Genomic DNA, 19669 nt, shown 5'->3' with positions numbered 1-19669 from the left:
CCATGTCGGGCTCTGTGCTGACAGCTAGCTCAGAGCCTGGAGCCTGTTTCAGATTCTGTATCTCCCTCTCTCTCTGTCCCTCCCCTGCTCATGCTGTCTCTCTCTCACTCTCAGAAATAAATAAAACATTAAAAAAATTTAAAAAAAAGATGAGGACTAGCAATGAATGTTGGTGTTTGGAGATGTGGACGTGTTTGGTGCCCTCAGAGTAGAGGGGATGAAGTCTGACTGCAGTGGGTTCATGAGAGAAAGGAAGAGAAGAAATCAGAGGTCGTAAAAAAGAACTCATTTAATAGCTCCCTGCCCTCCATGGCTTCTCTCTCTCCCAGATCACCTCTCCACACCACATACCTGCTGAGTTCTGTGGTGCAAGTTGTGCAGATTGTTGTGTTAATCCTCAAATCAGTTTTCTATGTGCAAGGTAGTTTGGTGTTGATCTGGGTGCTTTTCAGGGACGAGAGACACAAAAAAAACTTCCATGCTGTTCTGCCATCTTGGACCCCTCCCCCAAAAGACAGCTCTTTTAAAGCCTTGTCTATCAAGGAAAGCAGAGTAAGAGTGGAGGCGGGTCAAGAGAGGGTTAAGATGGGATATAATTGCATTATATTTGTACTTTTTCATTAAAAATTTTTTCTTAATGTTTATTTATTTTTGAGAGAGAGAGAGAGAGTAAGTGGGGGAAGGAACAGAGAGAGAGGGAGACACAGAATCTGAAGCAGGCTCCAGGCTCTCGTCTGTCAGCACAGAGCCCGATGTGGGGCTTGAACTCACAAGCCGTGAGATCATGACCTAAGCTGAAGTCTGATGCTTAACTGACTGAGCCACCCAGGTGCCCCTGTACTTTTTCATTTTTTTTTTTTAACATTAAAAGGTATATGGCAAGAGTTTGCGTTTTTTTCCCTGAGAGATAGACAATCCAATAAAATATATTTGAGCTTTTTACTCTTTGTTAATTATTAGTGGTTCAAGATATTTGCAAGGTGTCCTAAACTTTGCCTCCTCTTCTTTCCCCATCACACACACAAGTAAAGAAGATTTTGGGCACAGTCACACTCTACTTTTAATATTGACATCAAACAGAAGTCAGATATCCCTGCCCTGCCTACACACCCTTCTCCAAAACTGAACATCCCTGTGAAAACTCTGGGATACTGCCTTCTGATGACAACCAGAGAACGTCTCAGAAGCCTACTTCAGTCTTAAATTACTAGAATATGATCTGAGAATATTCAATGTGAATGTGCATACTTTCTTTTTCATTTTCATTACCCTTCAAGCTTGTATTGTGGTTTTCTTTCTTTTTTTTTTTTTAAACAAACAACAACTCTACTCTTCTCCAGACAAAAATGAATAGTTGGAATGATCCTAAAACATTTCTGTTGCTTGACAACATATTACAGGGGATTTCTAAACACACAGAGGTACACATTATTCTAGGTCACTAGATGCCTGCCTTGGATGGTGACTCTCTTTGGGGACTTCAGGACCAAAGGGATAGTTAGCAATCTGGGTATTGTAAGTTTCAGTTATTGTAGCTGGTGGGACGGTGGCAGGTGAATCACACTGATGTGACAATATTTATCAACTACCTGGCATATACAAGGCCAAACTCTTCACTAGATACTGGAAGTATAGTGCAGAACTGGCCAGACCTGGCCCCTGCCCTCAAATAGCCTATAGCCAAGGATAAGAAAGCCTTACTCAGTGGGTGGAGTGGCAGGTCAAATAAATACTTCTGTGAATTGGTTCAGGTGGGGGGATGTGGCAAGACGTAAGGGATCAGCTTTGTCCAAAGACTCGGTCTCTGCTCAGCTGCAGCCTGTGAGGGAATGAGGCCCGGGGTGTCCAAGTTCTGACTTCTCGAGAAAAGCTGGATCTTTATTTAAAATCTTGTTTTCAGGGCGCCTGGGTGCCTCAGTCGGTTGGGCGGCCGACTTCGGCTCAGGTCATGATCTCACAGTTCGTGGGTTCGAGCCCCGTGTCGGGCTCTGTGCTGACAGCTAGCTCAGAGCCTGGAGCCTGTTTCAGATTCTGTGTCTTGCTCTCTCTCTGACCTTCCCCTTCTCACGTGGTCTCTCTCTCTCTCAGAAATAAATAAAATGTTTAAAAAAAAATCTTGTTTTCAAATATTACCAACGATGTCAGATTTTTGAAATGTCATGCTGTACAAAGAAAACACACCCATGAGCCACCACTTTTTTTCTTTTTTTAAAGTCAAGCTTATTAAGGTATAATTTACATACAGTAGAATTCACCCTTTTTAGGTGTACTGCATGATTCGCTTTGACAGAAGTATATAATCATGGATCCACAGCCACAATTCAGACATAGAACGTTTCTGTCACCTCCAGAAATCCCCTCCTGCTCCTTTGTAGTCAGTCCTTTCCCCCTACACATCCAGTCCCTGACAAGCACCAATCTCTTCTCTGTCCCTATAATTTTGCTTTTAACTGAGGCCCACATAAATGGAGTCATACAGTATGTAACACTTTATGTCTGGCTTCGTTGATTTAGTAATATTCTTGAGTATCACATCTGTTACTGCGTATATCTGTCTCCATTTCTGTACTCTTTTTTTGTGATGTACCACAGTTGGCTTATCCATTTACCAGTTGATAGACATTTGGGGTGTTTCCAGTTTGGGACACACAAGTTTTTGTGTGGGGCAGCTTTCATTCTCTAGGGTAAATACCTAGGAGTGGGATTTCTGGGTGTTATGTTAGATATGTGTTGAAACTTATAAGAAACTGCCAAATTCTTTTCCAAAGTGGCTGTACAGTTTTGTATTCCCATTAGCAATGCCTGAATGTTCTGGTTCCTCCTCTGTATCCTCACTGGCACTTGGTTTTGTCACCTTTCTTTTTTTAAAGTCCAGCTATTCCAGTAGTTTCTAGTGGTATCTTATTGCACTGTTAGTTTGCATTTCTCTAGTTACTAATGATGCTGTTGTTGCATATATTTTCATTTTCTTACTTGCCATCTGTGTCTACTTTGAAGTGTTGCGTCTTTTGCCTATTAAAAAAATTGGATTATTTATTTTATTATTATTGAGTCTGGAGCTTTCTTTATGTATTCTGGATACAGTTGTTTATCAGATAGGTTCTTCGCAAATATTTTCTGCCAGTCCATGGCCTGTCTTTTCGTTTCATTAACAGTATTTTCCAAAGAAGAGAAGTTTTAAATTTTGATTAACTCTAGTTTATCAACTTTTAAAGTTAAGACTTATGGTTGTTGGGGTGAAGTAGGTGCAAGGGATTAAGAGTTCACTTACCCTGATGAGCACTGACTAGTTTATAGAACTGCTGCATTGCTGTATCATACACCTGAAACTAATACAGCACTGTGAATTAACTATATTACAATTAAAATAAAGTAGATAAAATTAAAGAGCTTTCACACACAAAAAAAGATTTTTGGTGTTTGTATCCGAGGATAGAAATAGTTGCCTAAGGCAAATCATAAGAGACTCATAAATAGAGAGAACAAACTGATGGTTGCTGGAGGGGTGGTGGGTGGGGAGATAGGGTAAATGGGGGTGATGGGCATTGAGGTGGGGACTTGGGGTGAGCACTGGGTGTTCTATGTAAGTGATCAGTCACTGGGTTCTACTCCTGAAACCAATACTACATTGCATGTAAACTAACTTGAATTTAAATAAATAAGTTTTTAAAAAAAGAAAAAATAAGAAATATTTGCCTAACTCAAGGTCACAAACAGCAATGATATCTTCTAGAAGATTTATAGTTTTATTTTGGCCTTTAGATCTGTGGTCCATTTCACAGTAACTTTTGTATATGATGCAGGGAAAGAGTTGAGGTTAATGTTATTTTGCTTTGGGTGTTTCATTGTTCTAGCACCAGTTATTAAAGAGATGATCTTTGCTCCATTGAATTACCATGGCACTTTGCATGTGCAGGTTTATTTCTGGAGTCTGGTTTGTTCTATTCATGTATGCTTTTTTCCTTATGCCAATAAAACACCGTCTTTTTTTTTTAATGTTTTATTTATTTCTAGGAGAGAGAAAGAGACAGCGTGAGCAGGGGAGGGTCAGAGAGAGAGGGAGTCACAGACTCTGAAACAGGCTCCAGGCTCTGAGCTGGCAGTCAGCACAGAGCCCGACGCGGGGCTCGAACCCACGAACCGCGAGATCATGACCTAAGTGAAAGTCGGACGCTTAACCGACTAAGCCACCCAGGCGCCCCAATAAAACACTGTCTTGATTTATCTAGTTCGGGTTTTCTTTCTAGCTCAGCACTCCTGACATTTTGGGCTGGATAATTCTTTATTGTCCTATGCCTTGTAGGATGTTTAGTGCCATCTCTGGCCTCTACTCAGTACATGCCAGTAGCTCCCTCCTTTCCCAGCTGTGACAACCAGAATGTCTCCAGACATTGCTGATTGGCACGTGGGGGTAAAATTGCCCCTAGATGACAGTTTCAGGGCTCTGTGGGAAGTCTTGAAATCAGATACTGTGAATCCTCAAATTTTTTTCTTCTTTTTCAAAATCCTTTTGGGTATTCTAGTTCTTATGTTTTTCTATATAGATCTTAGTATCTTTTTGTCAATCTGTATAAAAAAGACTTGCTGGAATTTCTATTGTGATTTCATTGGAGAAGATTGATATCTTAACAATATTGAATTTTTTGATTCATGAGCATATCTCTCTCCATTTATTTAGGTAGTCTTCCTTTTTTTTCATCATCATTCTTACAGTTTTCAGCATACAAATTCTGTATATATGTATTTCATGGTTTTCAATGCTTTGGGAAGCAGTACTTTAAAAATTCTTTGTTGATATATAGATATACAATTTTTAAAATATTAAACTTGTGTCATGTGACCCTTCTCAGCTCACTTTAGTTTTAGTAGCTTTCTATAGAATCTTTGGGATTTTTCTTTATTTCAGATATTTATGCCTTTCATTTCTTTTTCTTGCCTCATTGCACTGGTTAGAACTTCAAGTACATGGTTGAATAGGAATGTGGAGGGTAGACATCCTTGCCTTGATCTTATTCAGTCTTTCACTCTTAAGTATGATATTGGCCATAGTTTTGTTTTTGTTTTTGTTTTTGTTTTTGTTTTGTAGAAGCCCTTTTCCAGGGTTAGGAAGTTCCCTTCTACACCCAGTTTGCTGTGAATTTTTTAAAAAATCATAAATGGGTATTGAATTTTGTCAAACGCTTTTTCTCTGTTGAAATCACCACAGGGTTTTTCTTTTTCAGTCTGTGAAAAGGCATTAGTTGATTTTAGAAGTTGGACCAACCTTGTATTCCTGGGATAAACTCCAGCTTAGTCATGATGTATATTCCAGCTGGGCCTGATTTTCTAATCTTTTTGTTGGGAATTTATAAAGTCTTATGTTCATGAAGGATATTGATTGGTTTGTAGCTTTGTTTTCCTGATATGTTTTGTCTGGTTTTGGAATAAGGGTAATGCTCGTCTCTAAAATGGTTTGAAAGCAGTCTCTCTTCTGTTTTATGGAAGTGTTTGGATAGAATTGGTATTATTTCTCCCCTAAGGCCTATGGTCTTATAGTTGAGATTGAAGATTGCTTAAGGATTTCTTTAGTAAAATAAAAAGTATAAGATGCTTCTAGTACATTTCCTCATTCTTCAGGCTAACAGTGGACACTTTCTAGACATTAAGACATTGGTTTGGTTTAAGGTCTAGGGTGAATGGCTTGGGTGAGGGAAAATCATGGTGGATGCACTCACATGGGATGAACTCACAGTTCACTCCCAGCTGGCTGTTGGCTATTTATCAGGTCACTTCACTTTTCAGAGCTTTAGTTTTCTCATCGGTAAATAAGACCTCAAGATCCGCCCTTCTTCCACCATTCCCCTGGCTGTGTGTTTCTGAGCCCTTGACAAATGTTTTGGTGGGTTAGACCATTTGTATTTCTTACCCCTGCATTCATTGGTGGCAAGTCCAGTCAAGAACTCTCATTCTCAAAAGGGAAGAGTTTTCCCATATGTTGTAGTCATGGTTCCAGCGTGAAGCCTAGGTAAATATTGGCTTATCTTTAATCTTCATTGGCTTTTTAAAAATTGTAAAAGTAGTATAAACCTTATTAAGTTCAAACAATACGCAAGTGTTTACAGTAAAATGCAAAAGACCCTGTTGGCCCCATTACTATTCCTAGAGTTGTGTGGGTCAAGCAATTATGACCAATCCTTCTAGACCTTTTTTTGCACAAATATTTATATATGTATACATATCCTAACTTAATTTTTTAAAGAGATTAAGAGTGTAATATCCAGAATATTTTTCACTTAACACTGTATCATGGCCCTTTTTATTTTCTTTTTTAAAAAAATGTTTATTTATTTATTTTGAGAGAGTGTGTGAGTGTGCATGGGGGAGGGGCAGAGAGAGAGAGAGAGAGAGAGAGAGAGAGAGAGAATCTCAAGCAGCAGTGCAGAGCTCACGTGGAGCTTGATTGCATAAGCTGTGAGATCCTGACCTGGACTGAAACCAGGAGTGAGACGCTCAACCACCTGAGCCACCCAGGCACCCGACATGGCCCTTTTTTCCATGCTAAGTAAATTGGTCACAAGAGAATTTGAACTTCTGCCTGAAACATAGAAAAGCCTTTACTATAAAAGAACACTTTAAAAACCGCAGATTGGATTCAAACCTGCAGAGTTAAACCCTCTCCTTATACCATTTCTACTATTTTCTGTACTCATTGGCTTCCTTTCTTGGAAAAAAACTTCCCAGATGTTAAGGAAAATCACAAACCCTNATGGTAAGCATCAAAGAGAATAGGGACAAACACTGTGTTTAAACCAACTAATGTAGATGTAAGTAAGGCCAAGTAGCTGCCTTGAGTATTTAGCCCAAGGACATTGCTCTACCTGCCATCTTTCCACTCAGGCAAACCTTTGCCCTAATGCGTCCTAACCACCAGAGGGGAATTTGATTTTGATTTTGATTTATATATGTTGAATCTATTCTTAGCTTGAAATATAATCTCCTGATGTCAGAAACACAAAATGGCTCTATTATTTATGCAGTATCAGTAAATAGGGAGGCATAGAATATTCCTAATTTACTCTTGTGACGTGGAATAGGAATTAAGTGCCAGAATGAAACCAGGACTCCCAGACCTACCCCTCTACCTCTGTTCCTGATAACGAATGCCGCTTCTCTGTTACTTGTCTTTTTATTTGCCAAATGTCAACAACAAACCAAGGAAGGCTGGAGAAAAATGGGAAGGCTGAGAAGAAAATGTGTTGAAATTAATGTGCAGCTTATAAGTCCTTGTCTAAAAGAGCTGAGCAAAAATATCTCTAAACCTACGTACTTCATTATCAAATAATGAGTCTTTGTTTTGAAAAGAATAGAAGGATCTGGATTATGGGCATTATTTTGAATATAATTAAGCTAGATGGAAGTGTATTAAAAAATCAGTCCCATAGAGCTGTCTCTGGCAGTTTCCTGTTCTTATGTTACAAATACTGGGATTGAACACATGGATCAACTTGGTAAATCCTACAGAAATGAAACCTTCTTCGTGGTGGATTGGAGAATAATTTCTTACCTCTAGTCCAGCAATAGAAACAACATTTTAAACAAGTGTTTTTCCATGCAGTGGCTAATGTGATATATTTACTTTTCTCTACAAGACTAATAGTTCCCAGAGTTTGGCATAGCCCCTCCTGGTTGTTGAAGTTTTCACTCTCTTATTTGAATCTCATATTGATCCTAAGAGAGGGTTGAGGAGGTGATTTGCTAAAGTTCACCCAGTGGCCCAGGGAGTTTTACATTGTTCTGTGATTCAAGAATTCTGTGTTATTCTGTGATTGTACGATTACACTATTCTATTATTACCTAGCTACTTAACTAAAACTAGCTGAAGTATGGGGCCCTTGCCACAGGGGAATCTCACGTGACATATTCAGAATAGGAATGAAAATATAAATGGGCCATGTGGACTATAGAATTAATTGATAGAAATAACAGCTAACATTTTTGAGCATTGACTGTATCAGCTCATTTGATTTTCACAACAACCCTATGAAGTAGGTTGTTAGGATCCCCATGTTTCCAATGAGGAATCTGAGGCACAGAGTAACTTTTCAGTTACTCATCCCCTATCACATGGGTAAGTGTCAGAGGCAGATTGGAACCCAGGCAGTTTGATCCCTTAGCCCTCACTCAGCTTCACTGTATTGCCTTCCTCCACAGTAAGAAGTGGAGTTTCCTGGCTTTGTGTCTCAGGCACCTCGTGGCCTCTTGTCTTTCTTTTCTTGCAGGCTGTGTCTGTCATTCTGCCTCTTCCTGTAGACTGGCTTTCTCTGCTAATCCAAAGCTTCTCGATCCCCCTGTAACTAAATCTTCTGGGTGCTTTTCCTTGCTGTGGCATTCACTGCAGCCGGGATTGGCAAGACTTTTCAGTTTAAGTGCCCACTGTCCAGTCTCTGTCCCATTTCTTTATTTCCCAGGAGGGAAAATCAGGCTGCCGTCATCTGACCAGTGGAGTGAGGAGTCTACCCCTCATCTGATCCGCAGAGGCTAGAGGAGAAGGGGCAGATGGTACAAAAATGACTACCTCAGCTGCCCCCCTCCTTCAGCCATGCCTGTGGTAGAGGGCAGTTTTAAATCAGGTGGTGTCGTGGCGCCTGGGTGGCTCGGTTGGTTAAGCATCTGACTTCGGCTCAGGTCATGATCTCACAGTTCATGGGTTTGAGCCCCGCGTCAGGCTCTGTGCTGACAGCTAGCTCAGAGCCTGGAGCCTGTTTCAGATTCTGTGTCTCCCTCTCTCTTTGACCCTCCCCAGCTCACGCTTTCTCTCTATCTCAGAAATAAATAAAAACATCAAAAAAAAATTAAAAAAAAATAAATCAGGTGGTGTAGATAGGGCAAGCTTCCCCAAATCAATCTCTTCCATAGCAGTAAAAAACCAGGTTCATGTGCTGGTACGCTGGCTCTATGAAAAACATTGAGGACAAGTCGCCCGATTTATAGTGTTGGCCGATTTCTATGGTATAAATACTCCCACCATAGCTGATTTCAAGCTACCAGTGTGACAGTGAAATTGGGAAGAGTTGCACACAGTTCGCTTAGTGCTGATGTGATCCTGTCCATCTGCAGGCTGCATATACTACCCATGCAGTGTGCACAGTAAGTGCAGGTGTAAGTGCAACTTCTCCCAGAAGTTGAAAGTCTGGGCTTAACAGGCTAACTAACTAGGTGGGTCTATAGTTATGTAAAAGGAAATACTGTTTCAAGGAAGAGAGGGTGGAAGTTAGATTGGGCATGCACAGCCCAAAATAGCTTGAAGTATGTAGTCCTAAGTGTGCAGTCTAGTAGGCACACGGAGATGCCTTCTAAAAAGTTGTAATTTCCATGCCTGTCATGTCTCACTTGTGACATAGAATTAACCGTTTTCACTGATTTTAAGATGTCAGACCTCATTTTCTTGGAGGTGCGTGGGTTTTGTTGTCTGACACCGATAGGTGTTATTTTTCCTTGCTTTCAGATGTCAGCAATTCCTTCTCATTTGGTGGTGTTGTCATTAACGGACTCCTTTATTCCACCTTACAAACCTAGACAGGTGACAGCCATGTGGTGGCCTATGAGACACCTTCCAGTTTGAATCAACACTATTAGTCTTGATTGGAGGCTTTTATTTATAATGATAAGGCCATCTCTCAGTTCATGTAATTATGCTAAAAGTCAAGACAGTCTTGTGACTACCACCTGTGGCAACACATCACATGTCGTCACAGATCTCAAGTCTCGTCTGGTTGGCTCTTTTCCCTTGCATGTCTGGGAGCGGACCGAGAGTCTTGGCTTCTGTATACTACTTACAGTTCTGCCGATGTTCCGGATCTTTCCTCCCGATGTGACGACGTCACTAGCTCTGGCCAGCTCTAACAAAGGGTGGTGTTGGCCACTAGGAGATGGAATGAGGAAGCGTTGGCAGCATAGCTCTCCTTCAGACATGGAGTCCCAAGTGTCCTGCTGATGGAAGGTCAGTGTCTTTTCCTATAAAAATAGCACAGTTAATTTATTCTTTTAATTTCCCAGGGGCTATAGCGAGAGAAAAATTTGACACAATTCTTTTATGTTTCACTGGAGATTTGTCCTAGTTTGTGGTTATGTTGACTTCTGAATAGGACTAACATTTATGAAACGGCTACTACTGTGTTAGTCATTGAATCGGAGTTCCATCTTATTTAACCCCCACCATGACACCATGAGGTAATTCTTGTCTACTTTGCTTGGAGGAAGCAGAGACTGAGAGAACGGTTAAGAAATTGACTTGCCTGAGAGCATGTTGTTTGTAAGTGGTGAAGATGGGATTTGAAACCAAATCTGACTACAATGTAAATACGTTTTCAGCTACATGGTGCTGGCTTTCCGCCTCAGCTTATTATTTCAAGCACACAGAAGAGTTGAAAGTACTGTACAGTGAACGGCTGTTACCTACCACCTGGATGATCCAATTAACATTTTGCTATAATTTTTTTTATCATATATCTTGTCGGTACATCTTTTTCTTCTTAATTAGGTTTTTAAAATTTATTTTATTTTTGAGAGAGAGAGAGAGAGAGAGAGAGAGTATGAGCAGGGGAGAGGGAGAGGGAGAGAGAGACTTCCAAGCAGGCTCCATGCTGACTGCTAGCATGGAGCTCTACACTGGGCTCAGTCTCGTGAACCACACGATCATGACCTGAGCCAAAATCAAGAATTGGATGCTTAACTGACTGAGCCACCCAGGTGCCCCTCTTGTCTACCCACCCCAGGTATCACAGTTTTTTCACCATGGCTTAGTTTTAATGCCAGGCAGTCTTAAATAATGACGCCTGTTGTTTCTAAATGGGCTTTTCCTGATATGTAGTCATTGAGACATTACTTACAGAGTAGCTGGTATGTGGCAAGTACTGTGCTGGGTGCTAGAGACATAGCTGGAAGGAAGACATTGGCTCATAGGAGAGAGAGAGACATGGGTCAGCTCCTCATAGGAATACATATACACTTACCAGTGGAGGTGAGTGCTGTGAGAGGGAAGCCCTGGATGCTGGGGAGGCTTGGTGAGTAAGGAGGAGGATGATCAGGGAAGGCTTTCCTAGGGAAGTGAAACTTGAGCCAACATCAGAAGAATGAGTAGGAGATAACCAGGCAGAGATTTAGAGCAAAGGGAAAGGTGGGCACTGTCTTCTGTGGTAGGAAGAAGTGTGGTTTATTCCGGAACCAGAGAGAAGGAGGGTTTGGCTAGTAGGCAGGAACCGTGAGGATAGTGAGTGCTGGACTAGGCAGGAGAAGGGGGGCAGGGGTATATCACATAGGAGACAGACCATGAACTCTAGCTTTTATCTTAAGAGGGATGGGAAGCCATTGTGTGACCTTGACATTCAATTACCCAATCAGTTGAGTTGGATGAAGAGGAGGCATGGAGTGTATGCTCTGGAATCATAGCTAAAATTAAGTAGTATTGACACGAAAATTCCAAGTATTTTTTTTTAATATTATTTATTTATTTTGATAGAGGGAGAGAGAGTGTGTGTATGAAAGCGGGGGAGGGACAAAGAGAGAGGGAGAGAGAGAATCCCAAGCAGGCTCTGAGCGGTCAGCACAGAGCCTGACATGGGATTCAAAATCATGAACTGTGAGATCATGACCTGAGGTGAAATTGAGAGTCGGATGCTTAACTGATTGAACCACCCAGGTGCCCCATGAAGCTTCCAAGTTTTAGGAGAACCTTGATTTACATTATGAATCCTACACAGGTCTTTAGATTCCTCATTATTTTTCTCCCTCACCTGTCTGCCTGCCCAGGCAGTAACAGCTACTCAATAAAGATCCTCAGTGCCTCCAGCTCTTGCCTGCCCATTCCTTCCATTCTCACTGCCTCCGTTTCATTGTCTCTTTCGCTCCTTAACTCCCTTCCACTGCCCACTCCTCCCTGGAAAGGGATCCTGCTAGAGTCACAGGGACTGCCTGCTCGCTTGAATCCTGGGACAGTTGTCTAATCCCCTTTGCTCTGTTATTCTATAGAGCCTCCTAAGGTAGCCTCTTCCCAAACTTATGAATTTAACAACCACCTTTGTACCGATGTTGTAAAAGGCTCTCCATTCTGTCCTTAGGTTGAGACTCCCATGTGCAGCTATTTATTGGATATCTCTGCCTGTGGCTGCTGACACTTTAGCATTTCTCCCTCAAAGGGGACTCATCTTTGGAGTCCTGCCCCTCACCTGTATTTGCTGTTTCAGTGAGTGTGACCAACTACCTTTTCGTTGGAGCCAGAAATCTGAGAATCATTCCAGATTCTTTTCTTTTGCTCCCTCCCTTCATTTACTTGGCCACTAAATCTTGATTGTTGTATTTTCACATACTCTTATAATTCTGTCCCTCTCTCTGCTGGCTCACTTCACACCCTCCCTCTTTGTGGTCTGTGTGTTGTTAGAGCCATGCTTCCTAACTGACTACCCTCCTTCTAGCCCCTGATAACCAATCTCATTCTTTAGCCAGAGATATTTATAAAACATAAACCTACCCAAACTCTTCAATAGAGTTCATCTCCACTGCTTAGTGATCTGGGTATTTTATGAATGAACCACCTCAATCCGTACCTGCCACCATAGCTAGACTTGCAGTTCCCTAAAAGTCCGTTTATGCCCCTTAGGTTTTATTCTTTCTGCCTGGGAAGCACTTCTCAGCCCTGCCTGCTTGGGCACAGTCCAAGTCCTGCATCCTTCAAGTAGCCTTTCCTGGCACACAGTCTGCAGGAGTTAGAAGCTGTCCTTCCCACTCCCACCCCCTGTACTGTGTGAATGGTCTACTGGTCTGGCTCCTTTATCAGACTGTGAGCTACTTAGAGCAGTTCTCTAAAGATAATCCCAGGTATACTGGGGTGCTGGAAACCCTTTCACAACAACGATGATCCATGTGCAAAAACTGTTTTCATGATAACTGAGGACACATATTGTTATAGCCATGTCTATTGGAAGAAACAATGATGGACGCCTGGGTGGCTCAGTCAGTTGAGTGTCTGACTCTTGCTTTTGGCTCAGGTCATGATCTCATGGCTGCATTGGGCTCTGTGCTGGACATGGAGCCTGCTTAAAATTCTCTCTCTCTCTCTCTCTCTCTCTCTCTCTCTCTCTCCTCCCCTCTCCCTCTCCCTCTCTTCCCCTCCCCCTCCCTCCCTCTCCTTCTGCCTCTCCCTCCCCTTAAAAAAAAAAAAGGAGAAACAATGAGCTCACTGGCTAGTGAGACAACTTGCTAGAGCAAGAGGGAAGAATATACTACAAAGTCAAGGCAGTTCTAAGAGATAGCCCGGATACAGGCTCCTGAGCACAGGAGACAGTAGTCAGAGCTATCAGGGCAGGAAAGAATGCTACTTAATTACTAAAAGGTGGGGTGGCTGTGGAATCAGTTTCCGCTCTAAGGATGAAAGTGTGCAGACAGCCCCTGAAGGTTCAAAGGCTGGGATCATGTCTTACTTGTCTTAACACAGGGTCTTACACATACATAATACATACAAGATAATTGTGTGTATAAAGGAAGGAAGAGAATTTCCTAGTACATTCTCACCATACTCATAAAATCCTGTTCTTTTATTTCTGGTCGTAAAACCTTTCTTGATTGTTGTCCAAAAAAATACTTGATAGGGTGGTACTGGTGGTGGAATGGAGTGCAGGGATCACAGCCCAGAGGGCTGCCTTCTGTCTATAGGTGTGTTTTCAAAACTTAAACACTTGTCAAACAAAAATCAGAATCACTTAAAAATTGAGAGCTTTTCCATAAAAATCAGGATTTCTAGGTTCTCTTGAAATCATCAGAAAGTTGACCATACCGGTAAAATAAATTACATTCTTGCATGGCCACAATTAGCTAAAGTTGAATATTGGCACCTCCTTTAGATGCGGCATGTGTCACAAGCCCCTGCCTGTCCCACTGAAATCACGTATTGACCAAGATGGGTTAACTCTATATGGCTCAAAGCCATAGAGTTTTATTACTCAGTCACATGAAGACCAAACCAGAGTACCTGATTGGCAGGAGCTCCCTACCAAGCAGGGATCAGGGACCCAGGATCCTTCCCTTGTGACTTTGCCATCTTCAGTCTGTGGCTTGCAAGGCTGCTGGGCTTGTTTGCATCTAGCCGATGGAAGGAGGATGAGAAAGGGAAACAGGTCCAAATGGGCTTTGCCTCATCCTGTTCACTTTCCAAGGATGAGGGCTCCATCACTTGGCCACACCTACCCACAGAAAGAGGCTGGAAAGTGTAATATAATAGTGGGCCCAGAAGGAAGAGAAAACAGGTTTGGTGAATAGCCAGCTAGTATCTGATCCAACTCATTTATTTAACCTTGTTGGCGCCTTTGGGCATTTGAGTTTGCAATCCCTAGAGATTAAAGAAACCTGGGATCAAGTCAGTATAATGTCAGCTCCAGCAGGACAGGGGCTTGATCTATTTTGGTCACTGTTGTATATGCAGTGCCTGGCACACAGTAGGTGTTCAACAAATCGTTGTTGATTATATGAGTGAATCCCCCTTCTGCTCAGAGCAGAATGATATATAACTAGATGATAATAGCTACCATTTACTTAGGGCTTATTATGTACTTAATTTTGTTAGTAGGCTGGGTGCTGCCTCAGGGAAAGAGTGCTGAGATTTGGTCAGTAATGATAGCCACAGGCTTAGAAAGAAGGGTGAATGTGAGAATTTCTTTTTCTCTTGTCTCCCACTGTCCATGTTTTTCTGGGGTTCTCTCTATCAATATATTGATGAGAAAACTTAATATATTGGCTGACGGTTGAGGGGAAAGATCACTTGTTTTCACCCTCTGTAGTTTTGGTAGACAGATGGTTGCTACCTAAAGTAAGATTTTCTTTTCTGTATGTAACAAATTCCAATCGTATCATACTCCGTTGTACCTAAATGGATCATCTTTTGTTTGTCAAAAAAGTTAGTGTCACTTTTCAGAGTCACCTTGCTATCTTTCAGCAGTCTACAGCATGGATGGCAGACGGTCTGATAGCTTTCCTATAGTTTGAGTTTTGGACTGTGGTACATGTGAAGCAATTTTTTGTTGTTATCATTCTGACTTTCTGATTTATTTGGAAGTAGCTTTGAGGCTAACTGGAAAGAATAGGTTGTATTTTTTCTTTCCCCATAGGAATACAGGTAAACTCCTCCACAGCCTGTTGTCCCTGGTGCTGCGTCTTTGCTAGTTATTATGGGGCCATACAGCCTGAAGACCTTGCCTTGAGCAATTTAAGGCGATGGCACAGCGTTTGGGGCATCAGGAAGTGTAATCACCTTTGCAGGAAGTAAACCCTATTATATGGCCATCAGGCTACTGCAAATTGACCTTTCCATTTCTTTTAATGTTTTTTTTTTTTTTTTTATTTCTAGGGGAGAGAGAGAGAGAGAGAGAGAGACAGCGTGAGCAGGGGAGGGTCAGAGAGAGAGGGAGTCACAGACTGAAACAGGCTCCAGGCTCTGAGCTGGCAGTCAGCACAGAGCCCGATGCGGGGCTCGAACCCACGAACCGCGAGATCATGACCCAAGCGAAAGTCGGATGCTTAACCGACTAAGCCACCCAGGCGCCCCGACCTTTCCATTTCTTGAAGGGGCTGCAGATGGTGCAGCAGCTTGCCTGCAGGTGTCTGCATCTCCCAGACTCTGCTGGAGCCCCTTTTCCCAAAAAATTGTCCCTAAGAAGATGGAAGAACATAGGGAAAATAGAAATGTATAAACACATACCCCAAAGCAGTAGATCATTTAGATATTTACAGAAGTATTATGTACAGAAGACAAGGGTTAACGGGGTGGTGCTGGCAGGATTTCTGATTACTTGGGTTGATCTGAGGGAGGACCTTGAACCAGTCTTTAAAGGGAGAAGTTTGACTTGAGTGGTTTCCAGCCACACTGGGAAACTCAGGAAAACCTGAGTGAGAGAGAGAGAAGGGGACTCAGTTAAACTCACCCATTCTTTTTGCTCCCTTTGTCTCACCAATAAGCACTCACTCTCTACCTTTTTCTCTCTTGTAAAAGCTTTAAGTAATGAATTAATGCTTAGTTTTAGGACTTCCCTCCTCTTTCTGTATTTCATCATAATTTCTTTAAAAGTTAAAACTTTTTTTTCCTATTTAAAACATGTATCACAAGGCAACATTAAATATATATGTATATATTTTACAAGACAACAACCTTTTAATAATATGAGGGGCACCTGAGTGGCTCAATTTGTTGATTGTCCAACCCTTGATTTCGGCTCAGGTCATGATCTCATGGTTTGTACACTGACAGCATGGAGTCTACTTGGGATTCTCTCTCTCTCTCTCTCTCTCTCTCTCTCTGTTTCTGCCCCTCTGCACACTGTGCTCACTTTCTGTCTCTATCAAAATATTATTATTATTATTATTAAAGGAAAGTTTTGAAAGGAGGAAACATCACTTACAGATTCCCTGCAGTAATGCCTCAATTCTTATCTAGTTGGAACCAAAAGTTCCCATTTGGTGGTCAGCTATTAAAGACTACTGTTAGGGCAAGCATCCTCTCTATACCAGAGTTAGCACCACGATTTTTTTTTTACCAGTCTATGGTGAGATAAGTACAGGAACTAAAGACATAGAGACATAGCAGTGAGACACTGTGGGACATCAGGTGTGTGTGGTTGCTGGACTTGCCCCACAGAGCAGGAACTAGACCAGTTTGGGTGGGATTGAACCCACATGGTGAGTTGCAGATGTGATGAGCTGTACGTGATGGACTAGAAAGTGAAAACCAACCAACCAACAACCAACTAACAAAGACATGGTGCACTAGTCCTTTGCCATGGATAGTGCTCTGTACTCCTTCCTCATTTGTTGTCATTTACTCTTCTATTCATAGCCAAGTTATTAGAAGAAAAATCACCCATAATCCCAGCAATTGAACCATTCTTAGGATTGCTGTCTTTCCTTACATCCCTTTGCTTCGAATGTCTTTTACAAATATAATTGTAACCATAATCCATCGTGGTTTCTGAATCTTTAGATGCAGACTCCTAGTTGACATTATGGGCAATTTTTGTGATTCATCTATAGTCTGAGTTAAACATTTAGTAAGCACTTATGTCTCCTAATTGTCTCTTTTTAAAGGAATTTTCAGATCCTTCAGCTCCAGTTAATGTTTGTAACACCCTGAGATCTTTGTGGTTTTTTTGGGCAGGAGGGAGAGGGAAGAGAGCATTTTTTTTTCCCCCTCTGTTCTAAATGCTTTTGGTTTATTGTCATGCAGACAAGAACTGCTAGGAAATAATTCAAGCCTGTTCCGTTCACCTTTTCAGTATTCTACACTCATTAATCCCAAGGGCTACAGAAGATGCAGTTTTTGTCCTCTGTTAGTTTTCTCTGTTCAGGTAAGGTTAAATTCTAACAAGTCACTAAGCTTACCTGGTGGTTGAGACACCAGGTGGTAAGCTGGCCATCTGGTGAAATGGACATCACCTCCCACAAATAGGCATCTCCCATGGTGGAATGCCATCCCAAGGGCCATCGTTCTGAATCCCCCCTGGCTCTGTCCACTGCCCACAGGCCATCTGTTCTCCCCTACCCCAGGGTTTATTTTGGCTTTGCATGCTGATACATGATCAGATCTCTTCTGAGTCACCTGTGCCCACCTTGGTCTCATTTTTTTTTAATCTTTTCGTAAGCTTTGGAAATGGTTCCAAATTGTACTCACTCAGTTTTATGAATTCAGAATAACAAAGTTGAAGAAGGAAGGGAGATGTGGCCATGGTTTGTCATAGGCTGTGGCACTCCAGCTCCTCTTTGTCATGGCTCATCTGCCTGTGGGCTCAGTTTTTTGCCTTACTGCATCATTAAGCCTGCCCTTGCTGGAAAGAGCAAGCCCCACTCATGCTTATAGGAAACCGATTTTTGATTTCTCACTAGTTCATTGCTTATCTCAAGCCATCTTTAAGAAGGATGTTTAATAATCTGTTCTGAATTTAGTATTGACTAATAGAAAGATAATTTCTATTATTTTGACACAATGTCATATTTTGACAATAATTTCAACAGCCATGCTGGTTTCTGGCCTTTTAGGTATAGCACATATTTATGAGTCAATGATATTTGTAAATGTGTAGAAATCAACCCATCAAATATTTACAGATATGCATGATGCCCTAAGTAAGACCCCAGTGCTAGGGGAGGTTTCCAGAGTGGTGCCAATGGTGCTTTTAAGAAATATACACAAGGACGTGGTGCAAGAAAATAGTTCGTTGAACGTGGAAGGTAAAGTTCCAGGTGCAAAGCGAATGGTACAGAGAATGAAGTTAAAAGAATTTATCTCATTTTTATTCCTGGACTATGAAATTTCATATCTCCCTTGCTCTGGGTTCCAGGAGGAATGGGCTAGTAGGTCCCTAGCACTGAGGACCTGTCTGAAAGAGCAAGGATTGCTGAATGTCTGTGTTCTGGGAACAGTCTGGGATGCTGCTAGAGGTTCTCTGGGAACTTACAAATTGTTTATTTTTACCAGAGCATGTCTTAGAGAATCAGGCAAGCACCAGCAACAGAATCTTTAAAAAGAGAAGTTGGCATTTTACTCCTGAAATATATTCTTACCGCAAGACATAGTGGAAATTTTGGAATAAAGTTATCTTTAAACAGTTTTTATTTGAATTACCTGAAACTATAGGATATCTTTACTAGATAACTCTGTGACATGTACATTATAGTGAAAGTAATCCTTTCCACTTATTCTCTGAACACCTACTGTGTTCCTGCCTCTGTGCTGAGTTCCTGACACACATATTACAGCTTTTAACCTTTTTAAAAAATTTATTTATTTATTTTTGAGAGTGAGATAGAAGGAGACAGAAAGAGTGAAATAGAAGTGAAGATAGAGTGATAGAGCGTATGAAGTGAAGATAGAAGATAGAGTGAGCTAGAAGGAGACAGAATCCCAAACTCAAGAACTGTGAGATCATGACCTGAGCCAAAACTGAGAGTTGGATGCTTAACCAACTCAGGCACCCCAGCTTTTAACCTTCATGGCAGTTTTAGGAGATTTGGCTATAAAATGGGGAAACTGAGGCTGAGAGAGACAATGTGACTTTGCCAGGACCACAGAGCATAATGATGTTGGACCTGTCCCTGGACCCCAGGGCCTGTGCTCTGTCCCACTGCTATGCTCAGTGCTCTCCGTGATTGTATCTGCTCCCCCTCTGTCTGACAAGCCTTATCCCAGGCCCAAGGATGAGATAAAGCAGTTCTACCTGATAGGCGCATACTGTATGCTTTACAGAGAGCTTTTACATCTGCCATCTCTGTAGTACGGACTGGCCACAAAGCAGGTATGAATGTGGCTGTGGCCACAAGGATGTCTACACTTGTCTCCACATTTCTGATTTCAGATATACACTAAATGGTATATATTTCCAAGCTTTTATTATTTGGGATAATGAAAACTGACTAGATGGGGTTTTGACCCCCATAGTGCTTATAATTTAAGTACACTGGCAAGAATGCTAAAGAATTTATGGAATTTTTCATAGCTCACACACACAGATTGAATCATTTGTGCCTTTGGTCTTGTTTTAGCCCTTAAAAAACCCATAAGCCTGAGTCACACTGTGGCCACATCTAAATAAAATGTAGATGCCATGGGATATGGTTCTGAATTTGCCCTTTGAGCTTGGTGAATTATGATTTTTGT

At 41.6% G+C, this 19669-nt stretch overlaps 1 protein-coding gene across 2 annotated transcripts in view; it reads left to right on the top strand.

Annotated features, from left to right (window-relative positions):
- Nucleotides 1-9941: 9941 nt before the first annotated feature.
- KIAA1549L (KIAA1549 like) overlaps nt 9942-19669 on the top strand; it is a 254572-nt gene continuing 244844 nt past the window's right edge. For both annotated transcript variants that reach the window (XM_077772817.1, XM_077772815.1), the window contains exon 1: nt 9942-9979. In XM_077772817.1, coding sequence (XP_077628943.1) covers nt 9973-9979 — 7 coding nt within the window. In that variant the 5' untranslated portion in view covers nt 9942-9972. The remainder of the gene's footprint in view (nt 9980-19669) is intronic.

The sequence above is a fragment of the Crocuta crocuta genome, unplaced genomic scaffold (genome assembly GCF_008692635.1).
Source record: "Crocuta crocuta isolate KB4526 unplaced genomic scaffold, BGI_CrCroc_1.0 scaffold382, whole genome shotgun sequence".
NCBI lineage: Eukaryota > Metazoa > Chordata > Mammalia > Carnivora > Hyaenidae > Crocuta > Crocuta crocuta.
The sequence above is the reverse complement of the archived record's forward strand: the minus strand, read 5'-3'. Positions and strand labels throughout refer to the sequence as shown.